The sequence below is a fragment of the Hyla sarda genome, chromosome 4, assembly GCF_029499605.1.
Source record: "Hyla sarda isolate aHylSar1 chromosome 4, aHylSar1.hap1, whole genome shotgun sequence".
NCBI classification, from domain to species: Eukaryota; Metazoa; Chordata; class Amphibia; order Anura; family Hylidae; genus Hyla; species Hyla sarda.
Genome location: NC_079192.1, coordinates 39750684 through 39774013, shown reverse-complemented (window position 1 = coordinate 39774013; position 23330 = coordinate 39750684). Strand labels below are relative to the sequence as shown.

The following is a 23330-nucleotide window of genomic DNA, read 5'->3' as shown; positions in this document are numbered from 1 at the left end:
TGGAGACCGTACCCTTTGCCCAGTTTCATTACCGCCCCCTTCATCTGGTGATTCTCTCTAGATGGGACAGGTCTCCTGTGTCCTCGATCGTCAGATTGTTCTCTCCCTCCCAGGGTCCGTCTGTCTCTGCTCTGGTGGCTCCGCTCCCCCCTTCTTCTCCAAGGGTGGTCTGTTCTTCCTCTTCTCTGGCAGGTAGTTACAACGGATGCCAGCCTGTCGGCCTTGGTTCAGGCATTGGACGGTTCAGAGACTCTGGTCTCCCCGAGAGACTCTTCTTCCAATAAATATATTGGAATGATGGGCGATTCTTCTTTGTCTTCATCATTGGGAGTCCCGGCTTCAGTCCCGTCCTGTCCGCGTCCAGTCGGACAATGCCGCGGCCGTGGCGTGCATAAATCGTCAAGGTGGCTCTCGCAGCTCAGCAGTCTTGGCCGAGGTGACCAAGATTCTCATCTGGGCGGAAAGCAAGTTCCGGGACCAAAAGGCTCTGCCGTGGGCGCCCTAGTGATTCCTTGGGCGGGGTTTGCCCTACCCTATCTGTTCCCTCCCCTTCCGCTCCTTCCCAGGGTTCTGAGAAAGCTCAAAAAAGAGGGCATCCCCGCCATTCTGGTAGCTCCAGATTGGCCCGAGAGTCGTGGTACGCCGACGTAGTCAGGCTCCTGGACGACTCTCCACTGCGCCTTCCGCTCTGTCTGGACCTGCTCTCCCAGGGTCCTCTTGGCCACCCCAAATTACAGTCGCTGCATTTGACGGCGTGGCGGTTGAGACCGCGGTTTTGAGGGCCACGGGTTCTCTTCCCAAGTCATTCACACCATGCTCAGGGCTCGTAAGCCCTCCTCCGCAAGAATTTATCACCATTCTTGGCGGTCTTATTTTCGTTGGTGTGAAGCTCAGGATTAATCCCCCGTAACCTTCTAGGTTCCCCGTCTTCTCTCCTTTTTGCAGTCGATTTGGAACTGGGGTTGTCTCTCAGTTCCCTTAAAGGTCAGGTTTCGGCCCTTGCTATTCTTTTCCAGCGGCCCCTGGCTTCTCTTCTCATGTCCGGCTCTTCCTTCAAGGAGTGGCGCATGCTGTTCCTCCTTATCGGTCACCCTCTCCCCCTTGGGACTTGAGTCTGGTTCTGAGTGCCATCCAGGGCGAACCCTTTGAGCCCCTGAGAGAGGTGTGTCTCTGCCTCCTTTCTTGGAAAGGGGAGTTTCTTGTTGCGATCACCTCCATCCGGAGGGTGTCTGAATTGGCAGCTCTCTCCTGCCGTTCTCTGTTTCTGATGATCCACCAGGACAAGGTTGTTTTCTGGTTTCGGCCTTTCATCTCAATGAGGACATGGTCCTCCCGTCTTTTTGTCCTGCTCCTTCTCATCCTAAGGAGCGCTTACTACACAAGCTAGATGTAGTTCGGACTGTTTGGTCTTATCTCTCAATCACTTCTTCTTTCGTCAGTGTGATTCCTTTTTTTCGTCCTTACGAAAGCTCGTCGTAAGGGACAGCCTGCTTCCAAGGCTCCATTTCTCGGTGGATTCGGTCCGCCATTTTGGAAGCCTATCGCTGTAAGGGGAAGATTCCTCCTTTCAGGGTTGTGGTTCATTCTACCGTCCTGTTGGGGCATCCTGGGCTCTCCAGAGTAGAGCCTCGGCCTCGCAGATTTGCAAGGCGGCTACCTGGTCGTCTTTGCACACTTCTCGAGGTTCTACTGAGTTCATACCTTCGCATTGGCTGATGCTAGTCTGGTCCTTAAAGTGTTGCAGGCGGCAGTGGAACGGCCGTCTGCCTGACTCATTTTCTGCCCACCCAAGGGATGGCTTTGGTATGTCCCACTGTCTGTGTCCCCCAATGGAGCCGATAGAGAAAAGGAGATTTTTTTTTTTTTAACACTTACCGTAAAATCTCTTTCTCGAAGGATCCATTGGGGGACACAGCTCCCGCCCTTTTTTGGGGTTGTTTCCTTTGGTTCTCTGTCCGAGGGTGTGTTCAGTTATGTTTTTTCTCTTCTGATTCTCGGACAGTTTGGGTTTTCTTTGACCTGTTGGTCCTCTCCTATTGCTCTGGAACTTAAACTGATTACCTCAGGGCCTGAAGGCGGGTATATCCTGCTGGGAGGAGCCGACTTTTTTTTATTACCATAGCGTCACACCTCCTAGGGACAGCAGCATACACCCACTGTCTGTGTCCCCCAATGGATCCTTCAAGAGAGATTTTACGGTAAGTGTTAAAAAAAAAATCTCCTTTTTTTTTCTTTTTTCCCAAAAAAAAAAAACGGATGCAACCGGACATCATTTTTCAAACCGTATACGGATTACAATTTGTACACATGTTTTGATACAGTTTAGTCAGGTTTTGCGGAATCCGTTTTTTTTTAATCAAAAACCTGATACGTGAACTGTACTGCGAAAACGTGGTGTGAACCCAGCCTTATTCCCATCTTGCTGGAGTTTATCTTCCAGTTTCTGACTTGTCATTCCTATCTTACAGAGGAGCCAACCTGTCAGAGAGCGAGGCCGAGCAGGACGGAGAACACAACATCACAGAGCTGCCCCAGATATATGCCGGACGTGGCAACATGAAGGCCCAGCAGAGTGCCGTGCGTCTGACAGAGGTGGGTAACTAAGGGGGCCAATACATTGTTATGTTATCGCCGTCATGTATGTATGGGACGATCTTAGGTACCCAGCTAGGAGATTAGGTACCCAGATAGATTAGGTACCCAGCTAGAGTGCATAGGTCAGTGTTTCCCAACCAGTGTGCCTCCAGCTGTTGAAAAACTACAACTCCCAGCATGCCCGGACAGCCTTCGGCTTTCCGGGCATGCTGGGAGTTGTAGTTTTGCAACAGCTGGAGGCACACTGGTTGGGAAACACTGGCATAGGTAGATAGATGCATGTGTCTGTGTTCCCATATGATGATTTCTCTCTTGCCCCCAGATCGGTCCTCGGATGACTCTCCAGTTGGTGAAGATTGAGGAGGGAATAAATGACGGCAAAGTCTTACACCACACGTTTGGTGAGTTCTTTGAACCTCGGTTTCAGTACCGTCCTGTCTGTCTGGAGTGTCTGAGAATATGTCACTTCTTGGGCTCCTGTGGATACAAGAATAAAGAAAAATGTATAGTAAATAAGTTTGGTTGAGGAGGAGCTTAGATCCTCCACTGGGTAATGTTCGGACGCACCATGACAATCAGTGCCGACTTGCTGGGGGTGGGTATTGGTTGACAGGCGCCGACAGTCATAGATGCCACAGCCTTATTGTATATGGCAGCTATAAAGGAGGAGAGGATATTTATGAGAGAAACTACTACAAGAGGACATAGTGTTCTATCAGGGCAGAAATGTTTATACAGTAATATCAGGAAGTATTACTTTACTGAGAGAGTAGTGGATGCATGGAATAGCCTTCCTGCAGAAGTGGTAGCTGCAAATACAGTGAAGGAGTTTAAGCATGCATGGGATAAGCATAAGGCTATCCTTCATATAAGATAGGGATATGGATAAGGCTATCCTTCATATAAGATAGGGATATGGATAAGGCTATCCTTCATATAAGAAAGAGATAGGTATAAGGCTATCCTTCATATAAGATAGGGATAGGCAAAAGGCTATCCTTCATATAAGATAGGGATAGGTATAAGGCTATCCTTCATATAAGATAGGGATATGGATAAGGCTATCCTTCATATATGATAGGGAAAGGCATAAGACTATCCTTCATATAAGATAGAGATAGGCATAAGGCTATCCTTCATATAAGATAGGGAAAGGCATAAGACTATCCTTCATATAAGATAGAGATAGGTATAAGGCTATCCTTCATATAAGATAGGGATAGGCATAAGGCTATCCTTCATATAAGATAGGGATAGGTATAAGGCTATCCTACATATAAAATAAGGATAGGTATAAGGATATCCTTCATATAAGATAGGGATAGGCATAAGGCTATACTTCATATAAGATAGAGATAGGTATAAGGCTATCCTTCATATAAGATAGGGATAGGTATAAGGCTATCCTACATAGAAGATAGGGATAGGGATAGGTATAAGGATATCCTTCATATAAGATAGGGTTAGGGATAGGCATAAGTCTATACTTCATATAAGATAGGGATAGGCATAAGGCTATCCTTCATATAAGATAGGGACAGGAATAAGGCTATCCTTCATATAAGATGGGGATAGGTATAAGGCTATCCTTCCTATAAGAGGGATAGGTATAAGGCTATCCTTCATATAAAATAGGGACCAGGACCGTTCATAGTATTCAGGGTATTGGCCAGACAAGATGGGCTGAAGGTTTCTTATCTCTGTTTCTATTTCCACCTTTCTATGGCCTCATTGTTTCATTTTTTTCTCATTTCAGTCCAGAAGACAGAGGAAGAGATTAAGGCCATGTTGGATCGTAGAGAGAAGAAGCTGAAACTGAAGAGCGAGCGGAAGAAGAAACAGGAGCAGGATGTCCAGCGCAAGACGGAGATGAAAGAGGATAATAAGTGAGTATGAGCGGCGCGCTCTGTCCACCATGACAGGGACACCTGATCTGCTGATATATGGGGGGGGCACCAATAGCTGGGACCACGGCTGACCATTACTCTGGAGGTTGCCAGATGTTTTCCATCCTGTCCATTTCACATGAGGCCACTGTCTGTTCATGGTCCCACACCCGCTGTTGGATCTCTGTGCACCATACTTCTCCAGTGTGGGGGTTGGGAAATGGTGGACTCCGTGGGGGAGAGTTATCCAAACCTGTGCTAAGGTAAAGTTGCCCATAGCAGCCAATCAGATCGCTTCTTTCATTTTGCAGAGGCCTTGTTAAAAATGATAGAAGTGATCTGATTGGTTGCTATCGGCAACTCAGCAACTTTTCCTCTGGACAGGTTTTCATAAATCTCCCCCATATTCCTTTGTCATTTAGCAGACTCCAGGGGTCTTGTCGTCAGTGTGTCTCCCATGTTAGTCTGGGTTCATACTACGTTTTTGCAATACAGTTCCCGGTATTATTTTCAATTTGAAAACCGTGCGGAACCACATTGAAAACCGTATGCATTGACTCTCCACTGAAAACCGTATGCATTGACTCTCCACTGAAAACCGTATGCATTGACTCTCCACTGAAAACCGTATGCATTGACTCTCCACTGAAAACCGTATGCCAAACGATGCATCCGGTTGTGTCCGTTTTGCGTCTTGTCAGTTTTTTTTTCCCCCTGTACCCAAAACCATAGCCTACCATGTTTTTTTGGTCCTGGGGGAAGTATTTTTTTTATTTAACATGGGAGTCAATGGGAACAGTATGAGCGTACGGTTCCATACGGTTTTTGACTTTGCACATTTTTTTTTCTTGAAATTTCATTAAAACAAGTGAAACTTTATTCATAATGGAGTAAAAAGTTAAAAACGTATACTTTTTTTTTTTTCTTAAGAAACGGATGCTACCGGAAATCATTTTTCAATTTTTATTGGATACGGGTTAAAATTTGAACACACGTTTTGATACAGTATAGTCCGGTTTTGAGGAATCCGTATAGTCCGGTTTTTTAAATCAAAAACCAGATACGGGAACTGTATTGCAAAAACGTGGTGTGAATGCAGCCTTACCGGTTATATGGGTAATATGAGGAAATATTACTGAAGAGTGCTGTGCACGTGACCCCTCCCCCATTGCTACCCCAGTCCCCAATAGAAATGCTGTACCTGTCAGTGACTCACAACCCCATAGACCAGTGTTTCCCAGGGTGCCTCCAACCTCCAGCTGTTGCAAAACTACAACTCCCAGCATGCCCTCTGGCTGTTCGTGCATGCTGGGGGTTGTAGTTATGCAACAGCTGGAGGCACCCTGGTTGCAAAACAGTTTGTGACTTAACTCAGTGTTTCGCAACCAGTCTGCCTCCAGTCTGCCTCTGCCTCCAGCTGTTGCAAAAGCTACAACTCTCAGCATGCAGCATGCAGTGACAGCCGAAGTAGTTATGCAACAACTGGAGGCATACTACTAAAACTCCCAGTATGCCATTTGGCTGCCCGTGCATGCTGGGGGTTGTAGTTATGCAACAGCTGGAGACACACTTTTTCATAGAAAAAATGTGCCTCCAGCTGTTGCATAACTACAACCCCCAGCATGCACAAACTACCAAAGGGCATGCTGGAAGTTGTAGCTGTGCCTTCTGCTGTTGCATAACAACTCCCTGCATGCCCTTTTGTGCTAAGCAACAGCAGGAGGCCAGCCCTACCCCCTGCTCCTGGATCCTCCTACTTACCGCCGCTGACTCCGCTCCTGGGGCCTGCATGCCAGGGATCGGGGGCCCCAGCCTCAGGTACAGACTCCCGGCACCCGCTCTCGCCCTCCAGAATAGGGGCGGAGCAGGTGCCATTAGGGACACCCCCACAGCAGGAGTCCTTACTCCTGCTGCTAAATGATGATAGGTGCCGTCGCGGACGGCACCTATCAACTTTTTTTCCGGGTCACTAGGGACCCGATTGACCCGGAATCGGCGCAAATCGCCGATCTGAATTGAACTGGAATTTGCGGCGATCGCCAACATGGGGGGGTCTCGGGGACCCCCTACCCCAGGTGTTGTCATGGGATGCCTGCTGAATGATTTCAGCAGGCATCCTGGTCCGGTCCCTACCCAGAGAGCGGCGGGGACCGGAATTCCCAGGGGCATACAGGTATGCCCTGTGTCCTTAAGAGGTCAAATGGAGTCGTATATTTTACATCACTTTTTCCCCTGTCCAATATATGTCCTGTCCAATATATGAACCCTGACTATTCTTTCTTCATCCCCAGGAAGCGCAGTTTGGCTGGAATGAAAAGGAAACAACCAGAGGATGGAGAAGATGACGATGAAGTGGAGGACCCTGGAGCACAAGATCCGGCAGAAGTATCTGATGATGACGATGCCGAGTATTACAGGCAGTCGGTCGGGGAGGAACCAGATAAAGGTACGACTCCTATAGGGCTGTACATATGGGGCACAATACACCCGCATGGACCTCCTTTTGTGTATCTTGGTGCCAATCTTGGTTTTGTAGCATGGCTTTACTGTAAATTGGGCAAGAGAAGGCCTAAATAAATACCATCATTTGAACTTTGCCTAAATCAATAGTACAAGCAAATCTAAGAGACTTTGTTATGTATCTTATTGGAGAAAAAATGCTCCCTCCCTTTAAATCTTTTTTGAAAATCAGCTTGTAGACAAGTCTATGGAGGAGGAAGAACTGTGAATTATAGATGCAGCCTGCAGAGCAGAAATCTCTATGTAACAGTGGAATCCACTCTGGCAGACTCTGCAGTAGTGTTTACCAACCAGGGTGCCTCCAGCTGTTGCAAAACTACAACTCCCCAGCATGCCCGGACAGCCTTCGGCTGTCTGGGCATGCTGGGAGTTGTAGTTTTGCAACAGCTGGAGGCACCCTGGTTGGGAAATACTGCTGTATAGGTATGGAGGGGTATGTATGATGTATCTTGGCCATCCTACCATTATCATCAGTGTCGTCTTTACCCGGTCACCTAACGTTATGTAGAGATTGGGGCCACACAGAATGCATCAGGTCTGGAACAGCTTCAGGATATGATGTTTGTCCCTTCCACTTAGATCCGGGGGATTATACTTCTGTTTTTTTCTGTATTCTGACTCTTTCTTCCTTCATCCCTCCTGCAGATCTCTTACTTCATGGCAGAAGGAAATCCTTCGCACCAAGACAGAGGTCCGGACCTCCCCAAAAGAAGTTTAAAAAATCGAAGGTGAATCGGAGTGAGGAGTCCCCATCCTCCAGTGGACATCACAAAGCAAAATTCCCCTTACACAAAGGAGCGAAGAGCCCCAAAGGACAATCCTTCAGTCCTGGTAAAAAAGGACAAAGACCCTTTAAAAGCCCTGAGGGGGGATTCCCAAATAAACGGCCCATTGGGAAGGGGAAGAAGCAACAGATGGGATCCAAGAAGCCCAGAGCGTTTGACTCGAAAGACGCCAAGATGGGGAAAAAGGGCAAGTTTACTGGAGGACCTAAAACAGGGGGCAGAAAGGGCAAGTTTACTGGAGGACCTAAAACAGGGGGCAAAAAGGGCAAGTTTACTGGAGGACCTAAAACAGGGGGCAAAAAGGGCAAGTATACTGGAGGACACAAAACGGGGGGTCCGAAGGGGAAAGCCTTCAGACAAAAGAAAAAGTCATCATGAGAGACGCCGCCATGAATGTCTCCTGTAAATACTGTATGTGTGAAGCTGCGTTGTACCAGGGTGCCTACAAATAAAATATTTTTACCATCCTCCTTGCCAACAGTCCCCAAGTCGGACTCAGAAGGGATGGGATTTTTGGCCTTGGGACAATATTGGTCTGATCTGACAATATTTGCAATGTACACACCTGATAGAATATGATTACATCATCAGATACTACATGTACCAATATATAATCTAGTGGTCAGGATTAGTAGTGCATGCTGGTATTACCATCGTAGTGATATGCTGGCCTTTTATGCCCCTGAGTGCTGATACCGGGCACATCGCTCATATACTGTAAATGTATGCATGCGGTGGTGGCAGATTGCCAGGAGATGATGGTGCAGCAGTAGGCATCTCATTAGCGCCTCTGGTTCATTTGAAGAGCTTATCCAGGATTAGAAAAGCATAGCTGTCGTGTTTTTCCCGTTTTTAAAGGGGCTGTCCAGCAAAAAAAACAACCTGTGTATGGGTTAAAGTATAGTGAAGCAATTTACTCATATGTAATGTTATTAGCCATGCTGCACGGATCTTCCCTCCTGAGCTGAGCTGTCTCGTTTCTAGCAGTTAAAGCGCTTCACATTCTCTGAAAGTACAGCTTTTGTCCCTGCTCATTAGATTAAGGCAGCAGGAAGCCTTTCTCAGATAAGACAACAGTAATCCTGTTCGAAGGGAAACTACTATGACTGAGCAAAGCCTCATTCTGCCATATATCGAATGCGCAGTAATATGAGCTCCCCCTTTTCTTATCATTGGTCTCCTTCCGAGCAGACAGGAGGGGAGGGAGAAGCAGGGATGGGAGATTTACATTCAGAGTGATGTAATATCACAGCTACAAGCCAGATAAACTCCCCCCTACTGAAAAGAATGATACCACTAAAAAAATTGACAGTATGAAAAAAAAATACACAAAAATACAGCTCTTAGAAAATGCCACAAACAAGATTTTTTAATATTTAATTTTTTATATTTAATAAACAAGGTATCGTCATAATCCTACCAACTTGCAGAATAAAATTACCATGTCATTTTGATATGAGTATTTTTTTTTTTTTTTTTAATGGTGTTCACCATTAAAATAAATAAAAAAATACCCATACCAAAATTGCTGCTTTTTGGTAACCCTGCCTCACTAAAAATGTAATAAGTGATCAAAATGTTAGACGTACTTCAAAATAATACCGTTGAATACTGCTACTTATCCTGCAAAAAAAAGCCCTCACACAGCCCCATTGGTGAAAAAAAAAAAATAATAATAATAATAAAAAAGTTACAGCTCTAAGAATATGGTGACACTAGAATTTAATTTAATTTTTTTTTAAAATAATTTTGGTGATGCAAATGTGATAAACCATAAAAAAGACATAAATTAGGTATCGCCATAATCATACCAAATGGCAGACTAAAAATATGTAATTTATACTGCATGAAGAATAACAGTAAAAAATGTAATAAAAAAATTGGCAGAACCGATTTTTTTATTTTTTATTCGTACCACCTCATTAAAAAAAAAAAAAAAATGGAATAAAAAGCGATCAGTGTCCCATGTACCCCAAAATGGTACCAAAGAAATCAATTTGTCTCGCAAAAATATTTTGGAACCCAAGGACATTTGCATCTTGATAAGATGTTTACAAAATATCCTAAATAAAAGAAAGAGCCCCAAACCTCACTGAAAACACATGACTGCTGCCGGGTAGCCCTGTGTGTATGGGGATCGGGGAATATGCAGCATATTTCCCGTATATGACCTTAAAGGGGTACTCTGCTGCTGGCCAAACGCTGGAGTCGGGAGCGGGAGCTCGTGAGGTCAGCCATCACACCCCCTCCCATAGACTTGCATTGAGGGGGTGGGGCTATGATGTCACAAGCACCCGGCTCCAGCGTTCGGAACAGTTTGTTCCAAACGCTGAGCAGCGGAGTACCCCTTTTAAAAAACAGCATTCTTTAGAATGGGGCTGGGATTAGGGTACAAAAGGCGGCTTCACACGGAGCAAACGGCAGGATCAAGACAGCGCTGACCGGACCACAGGAGACAATCTGATAAGATGCAGGAGGGTTTATTTCACAGATTGCAACGCGTTTCGCTGCATATGCGCAGCTTTCTCAAGAGTAGCAATACTGAGACTAGTATAGTTGATATACCCCGGGATTAATCCTTTCATATCCAATACAGTTACATGATAAAAACTATATCGCAGGATTGTTTAGTAAATGGCATATATAAACAATTATATTGCAGTTGCATATAAATACAGAACAAATAATGACATAAAATATACACATTAGAAAAACATAAACACAATAAAGGGACACGTATCAGTGCTATATCTAGCCCATGAAGACTTAGAAAAAATAAAAATATAGAAAAGGAAGATAATGTGAGGGAGCAAAATATATTAATAAATAAGAAGAAATATGTAGGGGAAAAAAATAATAGAAAAATACAAAGAAAAGAGGAACAGAAAATAAAAGCTAATAAGAGATAATAGTTACAAAAATGATTAAAGAAAAAAGGAGAAAAGACTGTTTGAGAACATTTTCTAACGTTTCATTAAAGGGGTACTCCAGTGAAAATCTTTTTTTTTCTTTTAAATCAACTGGTGGCAGAAAGTTAAACATATTTGTAAATTACTTCTATTAAAAAAAATCTTAATCCTTCCTGTACTTATTAGCTGCTGAATACTACAGAGGAAATTCTTTTCTTTTTGGAATGCTCTCTGATGACATCACGAACACACTGCACTCTGCTGACGTTGTTATAATAATGCGTTATTTATTGTTGTCCTTAGTGGGATTTGAACCCAAGTCCCCAGCACTGCAAGGCATCAGTGTTAACCACTAAGCCACCATGCTGCCCTTAGCATACATCTGCTATGCATGGTTGCTAAAATGGATAGAGATGTCAACAGAGAGCACTGTGCTCGTGATGTCATCATTGTTCCAAAAAGAAAGGAATTCCCTTTGTAGCATTCAGCAGCTAATAAGTACTGGAAGGATTAAGATTTTTTAATAGAAGTCATTTATAAATATGTTTAACTTTCTGCCACCAGTTCATTTAAAAGAAAAAAGATTTTCACCGGAGTACCCCTTTAAAGCTCAGCGTTTGTAACAAACTGTTCTGAACGCTGGAGTCGGGAGCTTGTGACGTTATAGCCCCGCCCCCTCAATGCAAGTCTATGGGAGGGGGCGTGACAGCCGTCACGCCCCCTCCCATAGACTTGCATTGAGGGGGTATATGCTTAGTGACTTGCAGTACAGCACGTACCCTGCACTGTTGCTAAATATCGTCATGGAATTATAGAAGTATTATTATGTTTGAGCTTCTCGGAGGCCATTCTGAGGACCGGACCACACACAATGCACTTGACCCCTTGGTTTGTACATATGTATACACAGGATGGGGGTGAGATTTATGACAATTTTGCATGAGAAAAATTGTCACAACGTGAATTTCTAAAATTCCTCAGTCCTGTGGGTTCTTGTATTGTGACCTGTAAGAGTCCTGGAGTAACACAGTCACAGCCGTGGGTGGCAGATCTGCAGAGATGGGTGACATGATGTGCATAACAAATGGCCTATCACTGGTGCATGAAAAGAACTGTGTCAGGCGCTTCATGTAACAGGTTTATATGGTGGAGCAGCTGCACACAAGTCTAAGATTACTATGCTCAATGCCAGGTGGCGGCAGTAGTGGTGTAAAGCATGTTGTTGCTGGAAAGCCTGATAGACGAATCTAGGGTTGGTAGTTGGCTGGGGAATGTGCTACATGGTGCCTGCTGTAAAATCTGCTATTAGGGTACGTTCACACGAGCGGACCCACAGCGTATTTTATGCTGCAGATCCGCCGCTGAAGGACCCCTGCATGGTGGCTTTACATGTGCCTGCTCGGAGCGGCAATATTCCGCTACGAGCACACACACTGCTATGTGCGAGTTGCCGCGCATGCGCGATGTACTTGCACACCTCGCGGCCGCTCCCCCCTGCTCCATGAGCTAGGCTCAGAGCTGCCGCGATGTGCGAGTATACTGCGCATGCACGCAATGTGTCTGCTCGGAGCAGCGTATTGCCACTCCGAGCAGACACATGTAAAGCCACCATGCAGGGGTCCTTCAGCGGCAGATCTGTAATCTAAAATATGCTGTGGGTCCCCTCGTGTGAACGTACCCTTAGAGTGCAATGGTATGGGGCTGTTTTTTTAGGGTTTGTGTCAGTAGTTTTGATCGGTGAGGGTCCCTGTGAATCCCCACCGCTTGCACTGCTCTTCAGAGCCAACCACTGATGCCTGTTTGTTTTAGTAATTAGTGGGGGGGGGGGGGTCTCTGCATCTGAACTGCTTCTGATCAAAACTTATATCATTATGTCACCACCATATCACTATGAAATCAGATTTTTTATTTTGAAGTTAGGTACCCTTTAATAGTTACCAACTGGTCCATCATGAATGCCTCGGTATACTAGCAGAAATCCACAAAGACAATCTTCTTTAAAAAAAAAAAACTTATGGAGGTTACTATATCTATGCTGTAAGCTTGGTTCTGATACCATATGTAGATAACTTGGCTCCATTCTGATACCATATTCATGCTAACAGCTTGGTTCTGATACTGTATTTAGATACTAAGCTCCATTCTGGTACCATTTATTTACTGTTAGCTTGATTCTGATACTTTATAAAGATACTTGGCTCCATTTTGGTACCATACAGGTGAAACAAAAGAAAAATTTGAATATCGTGCAAAAGTTAATTTATTTCAGTAATGCAACTCGTCTGCGGAAGGAAGCATGAAGTGCTCCAAATTCTCCTGGTAGATGGATGCGTAGGGGTACCCCGCTGCTCAGCGTTTGGAACAAACTGTTCCAAACGCTGGAGCCGGCACCGGGAGCTCATGACGTCATAGCCGCGCCCCCTCATGATGTCATGCCCCGCCCCCTCAATGCAAGTCTATGGGAGGGGGCGTGACAGATGTCACGCCCCCTCCCATAGACTTGCATTGAGGGGATGTGATGTGGTTAGGGGGTGGAGCTATGACGTCACAAGCTCCCGGCAGTTTGTTCCAAATGCTGAGCAGCGGCGTACCCCTTTAACCTTGGACTTAATGAAGCACTGGGCCAACACCTGCTCCCCAAATCATAGTTATTCGAGGGGGGGGGGTGCTTTGGGGTTTTCATGAGCTGTAAGCCATAATAATCACAATTATGACAAATCACGACCTGAACTATCTTGCTTTGCATGTAATTAGTCTCTCTCATATATTAGTTTCACCTTTTAAGTGGCATTACTGAAATAAATGAACTTTTGCACGATATTCAAATTTTTCGAGTTTCACCTGCTGTTAGCTTGGTTCTGATACTGTATTTAGATAATTAACTCCATTCTGGTACCATATCTATGCGTCAAACCTTGTTCTTATACTGGATCGAGGTAAGGGGCTTGGTACTGGTACTATATATATATATATATATATATATATATATATATATATATATATATATATATATATATAATATAATATGTTGTAAGCTTTGTTCTGGTACTGTATGGAGACTCTGTGCCTTAGTTACCTTATCCATGGAGAAATCTTGGTTCTGGTATTATACCTAGTAAAAAACTTGGCTCTGTTATTCTTTTATGCTATTCTCCTACCCTAGACCAATATCAATTTATGGTATAATAATGACACTTCCCAGAAATTACCAAATGACCAGAACCAAGCTGGAAATACAGAGGATTTAATTTCTAAAGTTACACAATTATGAATGCAGCTCTGGAGTATGCTAGACACTGGAATGTCAGGATCAGTAATGAAATATATTTAGGAGGCCAAAAAGTAATCTTGTGGATTCCCTGTGTTTCTGGAGAAGTATGAAATGAAGTGTAGTGCAGAGATCCGTGCCTTCGCGTGGTATCATTTTCCTGCCGCGACAACAGAACGTGCTGGTTTGAAGCTACAGCTGTGGGATTGCGGTCTGTAAAGTGTCGGCCTTTTGTGTTGCCATAGAGAGAGAGCTGTGTGACAACCGTCTAGAATACACAAAAAATGGTGCAGTTGTCATTGGGTGTGCTGGGGGGTTGTTTCAAAACAATGTCCTGTATTGGTTCAATCTAGTACTGTGGCCCTCTAGATGTTGCAAAAAATCAACTCCCAGCATGCCCGGACAGCCGTTGGCTGTCCGGGCATGCTGGGAGTTGATGTTTTTCATTATCTGGAGGGCGACAGTTTGAGACCACTGATTTAGTAGGTCCACCATGGCATTCTCACCAGGGGCCTATAACTCCCCCTTAAAGGGGTACTCCCGCGGAAAACTTTTTTTTTTTTAATCAACTGGTGCCAGAAAGTTAAAACAGATTTGTAAACTACTTGTATTAAAAAATCTTAATCCTTCCAGTACTTTTTAGGGGCTGTATACTACAGAGGAAATGCTTTTCTTCTTGGATTTCTCTTGTCACGACCACAGTGCTCTCTGCTGACCTCTGCTGTCCATTTTAGGAACTGTCCAGAGCAGGAGAAAATCCCCAAATCAAACATATGCTGCTCTGGACAGTTCCTTAAATGGACAGCAGAGGTCAGCAGAGAGCACTGTGGTCGTGACAGAAGAGAAATCCAAAAAGAAAAGCAAGGATTAAGATTTTTTAATAGAGGTAATTAAAAAATCTGTTTAACTTTCTGGCACCAGTTGATTAAAAAAAAAAAAAAAGTTTGCCACGGGAGTACCCCTTTAACCCCTTAATGATGCGGGACGTAAATGTACGTCCTGGTGAGGTGGTACTTAACGCACCAGGACGTACATTTACGTCCTAAGCATAACTGCGGGCATTGAAGCGATGCCCGGATCATGTGTGGCAGGTCCCGGCTGTTGATCGCAGCCAGGGACCCGCCGGTAATGGCGGACACCCGCGATCCCGCCATTAACCCCTCAGATGCCGTGATCAATACCGATCACGGCATCTGCAGGATCGTGGTCACTTAATTGGATGATCGGATCGCCCACAGCGCTGCCGCGGCGATCCGATCATCCAGCACGGCAACTGGAGGTCCCCTCACCTGCCTCCGCTGTCTTCCGGGGGTCTTCTGCTCTGATCTGCTTTCCCGCAGACCAGAGCAGAAGATGACCGATAACCCTGATCGGTGCTATCTCCTATACATAGCACTGAACAGGATTAGCAATCGAATGATTGCTTTAAATAGTCCCCTATGGGGACTATTAAAGTGTAAAAATAAAAGTAAAAAAATAAAGTAAAAAAAATGTGAAAAACCTCCTCCCCTAATAAAAACATAAATTGCCCCATTTTCCCTATTTCACCCCCAAAAAGTGTTTAAAAAAATGTTTTATATACATATATGGTATCGCCGGTGCGTAAATATCTGAACTATTAAAATCAAATGTTAATGATACCGTACGGTGAACGGCGTGAACGTAAAAATAAAAAAAAGTCCAAAATAGCTGCTTTTTTATAACCTTTTATTCCAAAAAAAATTAATACAAAATGTATTAAACGTTTTATATAAGCAAATATGGTATCAATAAAAAGTACAGATCACGGCGCTAAAAATTAGCCCTCATACCACCGCTTATATGGAAAAATGAAAAAGTTATAGGTCTTCAAAATAGGGGGATCTTAAATGTAGTAAATTTGATTAAAAAGTTTGATTTTTTTTAAGCGCAACAGTAATAGAAAAGTATGTTATCATGGGTATCATTTTAATCGTATTGACCCAAAGAATAAAGAACACATGTCATTTTTACCTTAAATTGTACGGTGTGAAAACGAAACCTTCCAAAATTAGCAAAATTGCGGTTTTCTTTTTAATTTCCCCACACAAATAGTATTTTTTTTGGTTGCGCCATACATTTAATGGTAAAGTGAGTGATGGCATTACAACGGACAACTGGTCGCGCAAAAAACCCTCATACTAGTCTGTGGATGAAAATATGAGTTATGATTTTTTGAAGGCGAGGAGGAAAAAATGAAAACGTAAAAATAAAATTTTCTGCGTCCTTAAGGCCTAAATGGGCTGAGTCCTTAAGGGGTTAATTCTGCTATGGACATGCACTTATCTGTTGGTCTATATATTTGGTCATCCAGTCCCTCTATTACTTTTGTGAATTAGGACATGTTGATATTTTACAGAGTAAGAAGAAACGGAGCACAATCCACGTTAAGACCTATCTGTACCGCTCACCACGATATGAAGCAATAAAGACAAAAGAAAATGAGGGCATCTTAACGTGGTATGTGCTCCGTTTCTTCTTCTTACTCTGTGAAGTGATCGTGTCTGTTGTGAACTTTCCATATACGTGAGCACTACCTTGAGTTGCCCAGAAGGGTAAGTCTGTGCATACAGGTGTTCTGGACTCTTAGTAGTCAATCACGGCAGGAGATCTGTTTTGGTTGGCAGTGCTGGTGTACATACCTTCCTACCTTGTGTATAACATGTTGATTTTTTTTATATGGAAACTTGGTTGTCCACATACTTCAAGCCCCAATTTTTCTTAGCCATCATCTTAGTTTACTTCCTTACTCTAGTCCTATGAATATTGGAAGGTAAAGCCTTCTACAAAGGACCTTCCACGCTACGCCTTGCCCATCATATCCTGCGATTGACCATCTCTGCCTTCTTTTGCCTTCGTGACCAAGTAATATCCATTGGTGAAATTTCACCCCCGTGGTCTGATTGTTGCCCAGTTCCTACTTAGAATGAAGTCCTTCCAAGGCATAAATTTCAGCTTTTCTTGAAGTCACAACTTCCTAAAATAGGTAGTAGAGAACAAGAGTCCGATACTCCAAGGTAACTTTAGTGGCTGGATATAGGGGTAGCGGTAGAAATATAGAAATATGTGGCAAGACAAATCCAAACAAAGAACAGACTGTACAGCACTCACCAGATAGATGCCAGGAGGGGTACTTTAAAGGGGTACTCCACTGGGAAAAAAAAATCTAAATCAACTGGTGCCAGAAAGTTAAACAGATTTGTAAATTACTTCTATTTAAAAATCTTAATCCTTCCAGTACTTAACAGTTGCTGTATGCTCCAGAGGAAGTTCTTTTTTTAATTTCCTTTCTGTCTGACCACAGTGCCACCTTGTCCATATCAGGAATTGTCCAGAGCAGGAGATGTTTGCTATGGGGATTTTCTCCTACTCTGGACAGTTCCTAAAATGGACAGAGGTGTCAGCAGAGAGCACTGTGGTCAGACGGAAAGGAAATTCAAAAAGAAAAGAACTTCCTGTGGAGCATATAGCAGCTCATAAGTACTGGAAGGATTAATATTTTTCAATATAAGTAATTTACAAATATGTTTAACTTTCTGGTACCAATTAATAAATAAAAAATTTTTTTTCCACTGGAGTACCCCTTTAAGAATACACAAGACATTGAGCCCAGGACCCATGTGCAACTGCTACCTCTGCACCCCTCCAGCTAGAACCCAGTCTGGACTAGTTCTCTAGGTTTCATCTGACCTGTAATAATATAATGTTACCCCCAGTAAGGGGCAGGCTCACTATTAGACCCGATGACAACTGGTCACACGTCTTCTGACATTCTGATTAGGATAGTTTTTGTTATTTTTCTGGTTCCTCTTTCTTGGGTTTATCCCACTACATGTCATCATTTCTGTAACCACATCAGCACTCCTCTCCTCAGAGCCAGGCAGCAGCCTGAACAGTCATAACAAAGGCCCTGCATAGCTGGATGTGGTGATGGACACATCCTGACGGTAAGTTGTCCTATAGGTAACTATTGTGGCAGTTTTAGGATTCTTTACAACTGTAGGTTTGTTTTTCTACATAACATACGTAAGGGTCATTTCTTCCAGGTCTCATCTTTATCTTTAGGTTATTACTTCCAGTTTTCATCTTTATTGGTTTTAGGTTTGTGGCTGCACTTACAGCGCCAACAGGGATGGTGAGGATAGGATGTTAGAAAGTGTCCCCCGCTGGCCCCGTAAGTAGTCCCCTGGGCAGGGATCTATACTTACCTAGTCACGCTGCTCCAGCTGTAATCACACCCTCTCTGCGAGATTGACAGGCCGAGTCACCGCTCTGCAGGCAGCCTCCTTCAGGGTCCCCAGGGCCCCTTGCACCTGTTTCCCCCCTGTACATATGTTCTGCAGTGTATTGTATTATAAAATGTGTTGTATCTTTAAGAGTTATGTCATGTGATCATTACCCAGGAGGTACCAGTGACCAGCTGATCCCAAGAGTGACCTATGGGCTTCCTGCTAGTCTCCCCCATATAAGCCCTGGGTGGAGCTTCTCTCTCTCTTCTGCTGAGGTCCAGTGCAGTCTTGTCTAGTGTGTGTGTCCAGAGTGTTGGAGACCTCAAAGTCCAGTCCTGCAGCCACCAACAATTCAAGTAAGATAAAGTCACAGCTTTATGTGTCAAGGCAAGTCCGTCCCTGTCATCTGTCAAGTCAGTGTGGTCTGCATTCAATTGTCCAGTTACTACAAGTCCCAGCAAGCCCTTAAGGTCTCTGTGTCACTGGTCACCTCCTCGGGCCCTGGCTGAACTGTATAGACTTTACCCTCTGTCTACCCTCAGTAAAGCTACCATTGTCTGTAACTTGGCATCGGAGTCTTTATTGCCCCCGTGTCTAGCCCAGGATCCAGCTGTATACCTTCGGGTGGTTTTAGGCAAAACCACGCCCTGGCGTCATGAATACAAGGGGTTAATTCCATCTGCCCCTAGGGTAACAATATCTGCCCTCATCACACCTCACTACCACAACTTTTGGAGTCACGAACAGGATATGGGTGTGCACCTCTTGCCACAAGTCCTCCCCAGTCTGAACTGTGTCCAGTATTGTCAGAAAGTCGCATGCCAATGCAAATAAAAGTTGCAGAAAAAGAGAAAGTGTACGGGACTTTGTCAGTGGAAAGTGTTTTACCCGAGGTGCTTATGAAATAGAGGAGGATGTGAAGAAAAGACTGTTGTCCGCTATTGTGAAACGTTTAAGTATTGTGTCCACCATGTGCAAGATCAGATCAGATGCTATGTTACGTTGTCAAGTATTGCCTGTACCTGCAAGGGTTAAAGATGTGCCGGAGAAGCGCGCGAAAATGTCTGACGCTGGTCAGCATCACACCCCTGGGCGTGGAAACCATGTTGCTGTATCGAAGCCGAAGTGGAACTGTAAAGATCCGCCCCTTGTTGCTGAGGGAGCGGAAGTCAGCGCTGTACCGCTGATGCCGGTGGCCATTTTCCCAAAGCCCTGCATAAAAGGAGCAGCGTTGCCAGATCCTCCCAGTTTTTCCCGGAAGTAAGCAAGTGGAGCAACATGGTGGAACAGGCAAACACACGAGTCCCAAGATGGCGCCGGAGGCCTGGAAAGTCACCGCGGTGCACCTGTTTCAAGAGTTAACTGGCCGTCTCCAGAAGATCTACATCGGGGCCGAAGAGGCCTGTTACCAAGTCCCGCTGCCCGAGCACAATGGAGACTGGCCACCAACCCTGGCGGAGGGAATGCCAGCATCTTCTCATGCATCATCGCCAATAAGGCTGTCCCCTCACCACCGGACCTGGGGATCCGGGGCCGAAATTAACACCGAGAAGTCAGAAGTGAGGACTCCAGCTGAGGCCACTTTCTCTACCCCTCCTTCTACCCCTGGCCAAAAGCAAACCCCTGAGGTCCCGAAGACTGTTGTTCGTCCCCGGTCACCACCATTACTTAAGTGGTTGTTTGGCGATGAGCCGCAAGTTATCCAATATCTGTGACAGTATCTGCTACTCTTGGTGTCCCCTAAAATCAAAGGCATCTGTCCAGAAGAAGAGAAATATTTGTCCAAAGTGTCTGTCATGGCACCAAAGTATCTACCACAGTTGTCTGTGAATGTGCCCAGGCCTACTTCTGTGGTCGAGGAGGTTTGGCCTAACCAGCGGGCACCAACTGAAGTGCCTCGGCCTACTCCCACAGAGGAGGTTTGGCTGGCCCAACAGGCACCGACTGCTGTTCTCCCAGTGGTGCAAGCCGCTGCAGTATAAATGGTGGTCAACATCAGCCCCACCATTACAGAGTCTACTTTGTCCCGGGTGAACTGGAACAGTGAGTCCATTAGAGGACGCACAGTCCCGTGGACCCCGCTAAATGTCCCATTCTAGGAAGCAGTCCGACCGGCGAGGCTTGGATGGCAGGTTTCCAAGTTGAAGAAACCTACCAGTGATAATTCTGCTATGTGTCACTAACTCTACTTTGTGAAGTACCGTATTTATCGGCGTATAACACGCACTTTTTAGGCAAAAATTTTTAGCCTAAAGTCTATGTGCGTGTTATACGCCGATACACCCCCAGGAAAGGCAGGGGGAGAGAGGCCGTCGCTGCCCGCTTCTCTCCCCCTGCCTTTCCTGGGGTCTAGAGCGCTGCTGTCGGCCCTTCTCACCCCCTGGCTATCGGCGCCGCTGCCCGTTCTGTCCCCCTGACTATCGGTACCGGCGCTCCATTGCCGGCGCCGATAGCCAGGGGGAGAGAAGGAAATGGGTGCCGCTGCCCCGTTGCCTCCCCCCATCCCCGGTGGCATAATTACCTGGGTCGAGTCCGGGCTGCTGCAGGCCTCCGGCGTGCGTCGCCTTCGCCGTTGCTATGCGCTGCACGGCGCGGCGCATGACGTCAATGCGCCGCGCCGTGCATAGCAATGACGCAGGGGACGCACGCTGGAGGCCTGCAGCAGCGCGGACCCGACCCAGGTAATTATGCCACCGGGGATGGGGGGAGGCAACGGGGCAGCGGCGCCGGCAATGGGTGCCGCTGCCCCTTCTCTCCCCCTGGCTATCGGCGCCGGCAATGGAGCGCCGGTACCGATAGTCAGGGGGACAGAACGGGCAGCGGCGCCGATAGCCAGGGGGTGAGAAGGGCCGGCAGCAGGGCTCTAGACCCCAGGAAAGGCAGGGGGAGAGAAGCGGGCAGCGACGGCCTCTCTCCCCCTGCCTTTCCTGGGGGTATATCGGGGTATACACGCGCACACACGCACCCTCATTTTACCATGGATATTTGGGTAAAAAACTTTTTTTACCCAAATATCCTTGGTAAAATGAGGGTGCGTGTTATACCCCGATAAATGCGGTACTTTTGTTGTCTACAGGTCATGCAACGTTTGAGAAGAAGTGCCTGACAACTGGTCAAGAAGTTTATTTGTAACCATTTGCGTAAGTGTATGTGCCGGACTTTTAGCCGTGATTCTTTACTAAGAACGCTGAAGTGTACCAAAACTGTGGAGTGGTACTAGGAACAAAAATAATAATATATGTATATGCCGTTAGAGTAATATATTTTGCTATTATCTTTGAGTGAGTATTCGTGTAAGTGTACTATAATGCTTATGGTGTGCTGCAATAAAATGTATATAATATGTTTGTACAAAAATGTCAAGGTGTACAGTGTCTTTTGTTCATGGCAATTTATGTAAGAGGTATCCTGACCTGATCAGGAGAAGCGTAGCCACTACCTCACTGCCATGACAGCTTCTGGCTAGATATCGGGAGGAAAAACAGTATCACACATAGTCCAATTAATCTAGTCAGTCTATATAGTGTGTGTGTGTGTGTATAACCTTAGTCAAAATGACTAGTCAGGACTGTATCTGACGTGTCCATTACCAGTCCATATTGTCGAAATGTTTATATATCTAACATTTTTCCTGTCCCCGAGTACAGGGTGCTCTCCTGGCCAGAAGGTTCCCCTGCAACTTAAGTAAAGCACGTAGAGAGACAGAAAAGCTGTATATAGAGGTAACAATGGTGTGTTGTATAAAATATATATGGAGTTCTGGGGAGAAGTATTTTAGTACCGAAGGGCCCCAGTAGCTAAGGCATTGGCTAAATAGCCTCCGGCAGCCCAATCCACAATTTATGTGTTTCAGTGTGTAAGGTATGTTACCAAGGCAGTTGCAAGTGTAATAAATCCCACATGTTTACCAATTTATTTCCCAAGGGAGCATGTATGGACATTTCTAAAGTCCTACATGGACTCTAACTATCTCTATCCCTGTGATTATTTCAAGTTAAAACCCCATGTAAATACCTTTTTTTCCCTCTATCTTCAGTGGCCCAGTTTGGAGCTGTGTGCGAGGGGCGGAAATGGTCTTCGCCCAGCAGGCGCAACGTCATCTGATGCCTGCCATGGCCGACTTCCGCCCTTCTTCCTGTATGCAGCGCTCCCTCTCGGGAGCACTCATACAGGCTGAGTACAGGGCAGGGATGGCAGCCTCTGAGTCTCCTCCTCTCTGTTTGGCTATACACGTGCTATACAGATAGGAGGAACATCTGAGGACAGAGCTGCCGTGCCCTGATGGGATATGCGCACAGCAATCGCTGCGCTGAGTCTGCAACAGCCAGGCCGGCGTGAGTCCGAAATCATTGAAACAGTGATTCCTAGGGAGACCCCTATTTGGCCAGAGTTTCAAAAAGAAATTAGACATGAAAGGAATCTTTTTTTTATTTTTTTTATATAAAATCCAATTGCAAAGTTGATCTATATAGATTAAGCTATAAAATATATTTAAAAAAAATTTGATGAGAGATACTCTTTAACTATCCAGACCTGTGAAGGACATTTTATACAAATATGCCCCAAGAACTGTCACTAGGCCCCAGTGGCCATTTCTAGTCATTTGTTCTCCAGGACTGGGTGCCGAGGACGGCTGTGCTTAAGAGGGGGATTTTGTGGTGGCCCAGTACAGGAGGTGTTACCTCATACTCATGCTGCCCTGTCAGGCAGCCTCCCTACAGTATCCCCTGGGCCAACTTACATCTGTCCCTTATGTAAATATGTTTATTATGTATTATACTGTGTAATGTGTGAAGAAAGCGTTGTCACTTTAAGACTTGTCATGTGATTGTTACCCAAGAGGTGATCAGTGGCTAGGTGACTTAAGGGTGACCAATGGGATCCCCCCAGAGCCTCCCCCATAAAAGTCCTGGGTGGAGCCTCTGCTCTCTCTTTCTGCTAAACTGAGGTCCAGTGAAGTCGAGTCTAGGAGTGTGTCTGGAGTCATAGGAGGCCTCAAGTCAAGTCTGCAGCCACAATCTACAAGTCTATAATTAAGCCACAGTCTCAGCATTGTCAGTCAAGGCAAAAGACATCTGTCAAGTCAACGTGGCCTGCACTAAATTGTCCAAAACCACTGC

General features: G+C 45.3%; 2 protein-coding genes across 4 annotated transcripts in view; both read left to right on the top strand.

Moving 5' to 3' along the window:
* PPAN (peter pan homolog) overlaps nt 1-9694 on the top strand; it is a 30901-nt gene extending 21207 nt beyond the window's left edge. Inside the window, exons 8-12 of the mRNA XM_056570611.1 lie at nt 2469-2592; nt 2918-2996; nt 4352-4481; nt 6773-6927; nt 7647-9694. Coding sequence (XP_056426586.1) covers nt 2469-2592; nt 2918-2996; nt 4352-4481; nt 6773-6927; nt 7647-8164 — 1006 coding nt within the window. The 3' untranslated portion in view covers nt 8165-9694. The remainder of the gene's footprint in view (nt 1-2468; nt 2593-2917; nt 2997-4351; nt 4482-6772; nt 6928-7646) is intronic.
* A 7861-nt stretch (nt 9695-17555) lies between these two features.
* Nucleotides 17556-23330, top strand: part of P2RY11 (purinergic receptor P2Y11) — a 79709-nt gene continuing 73934 nt past the window's right edge. For all 3 annotated transcript variants that reach the window (XM_056570616.1, XM_056570613.1, XM_056570612.1), the window contains exon 1: nt 17556-17928. The gene's annotated coding sequence lies outside the window, so the exon portion shown is untranslated. The remainder of the gene's footprint in view (nt 17929-23330) is intronic.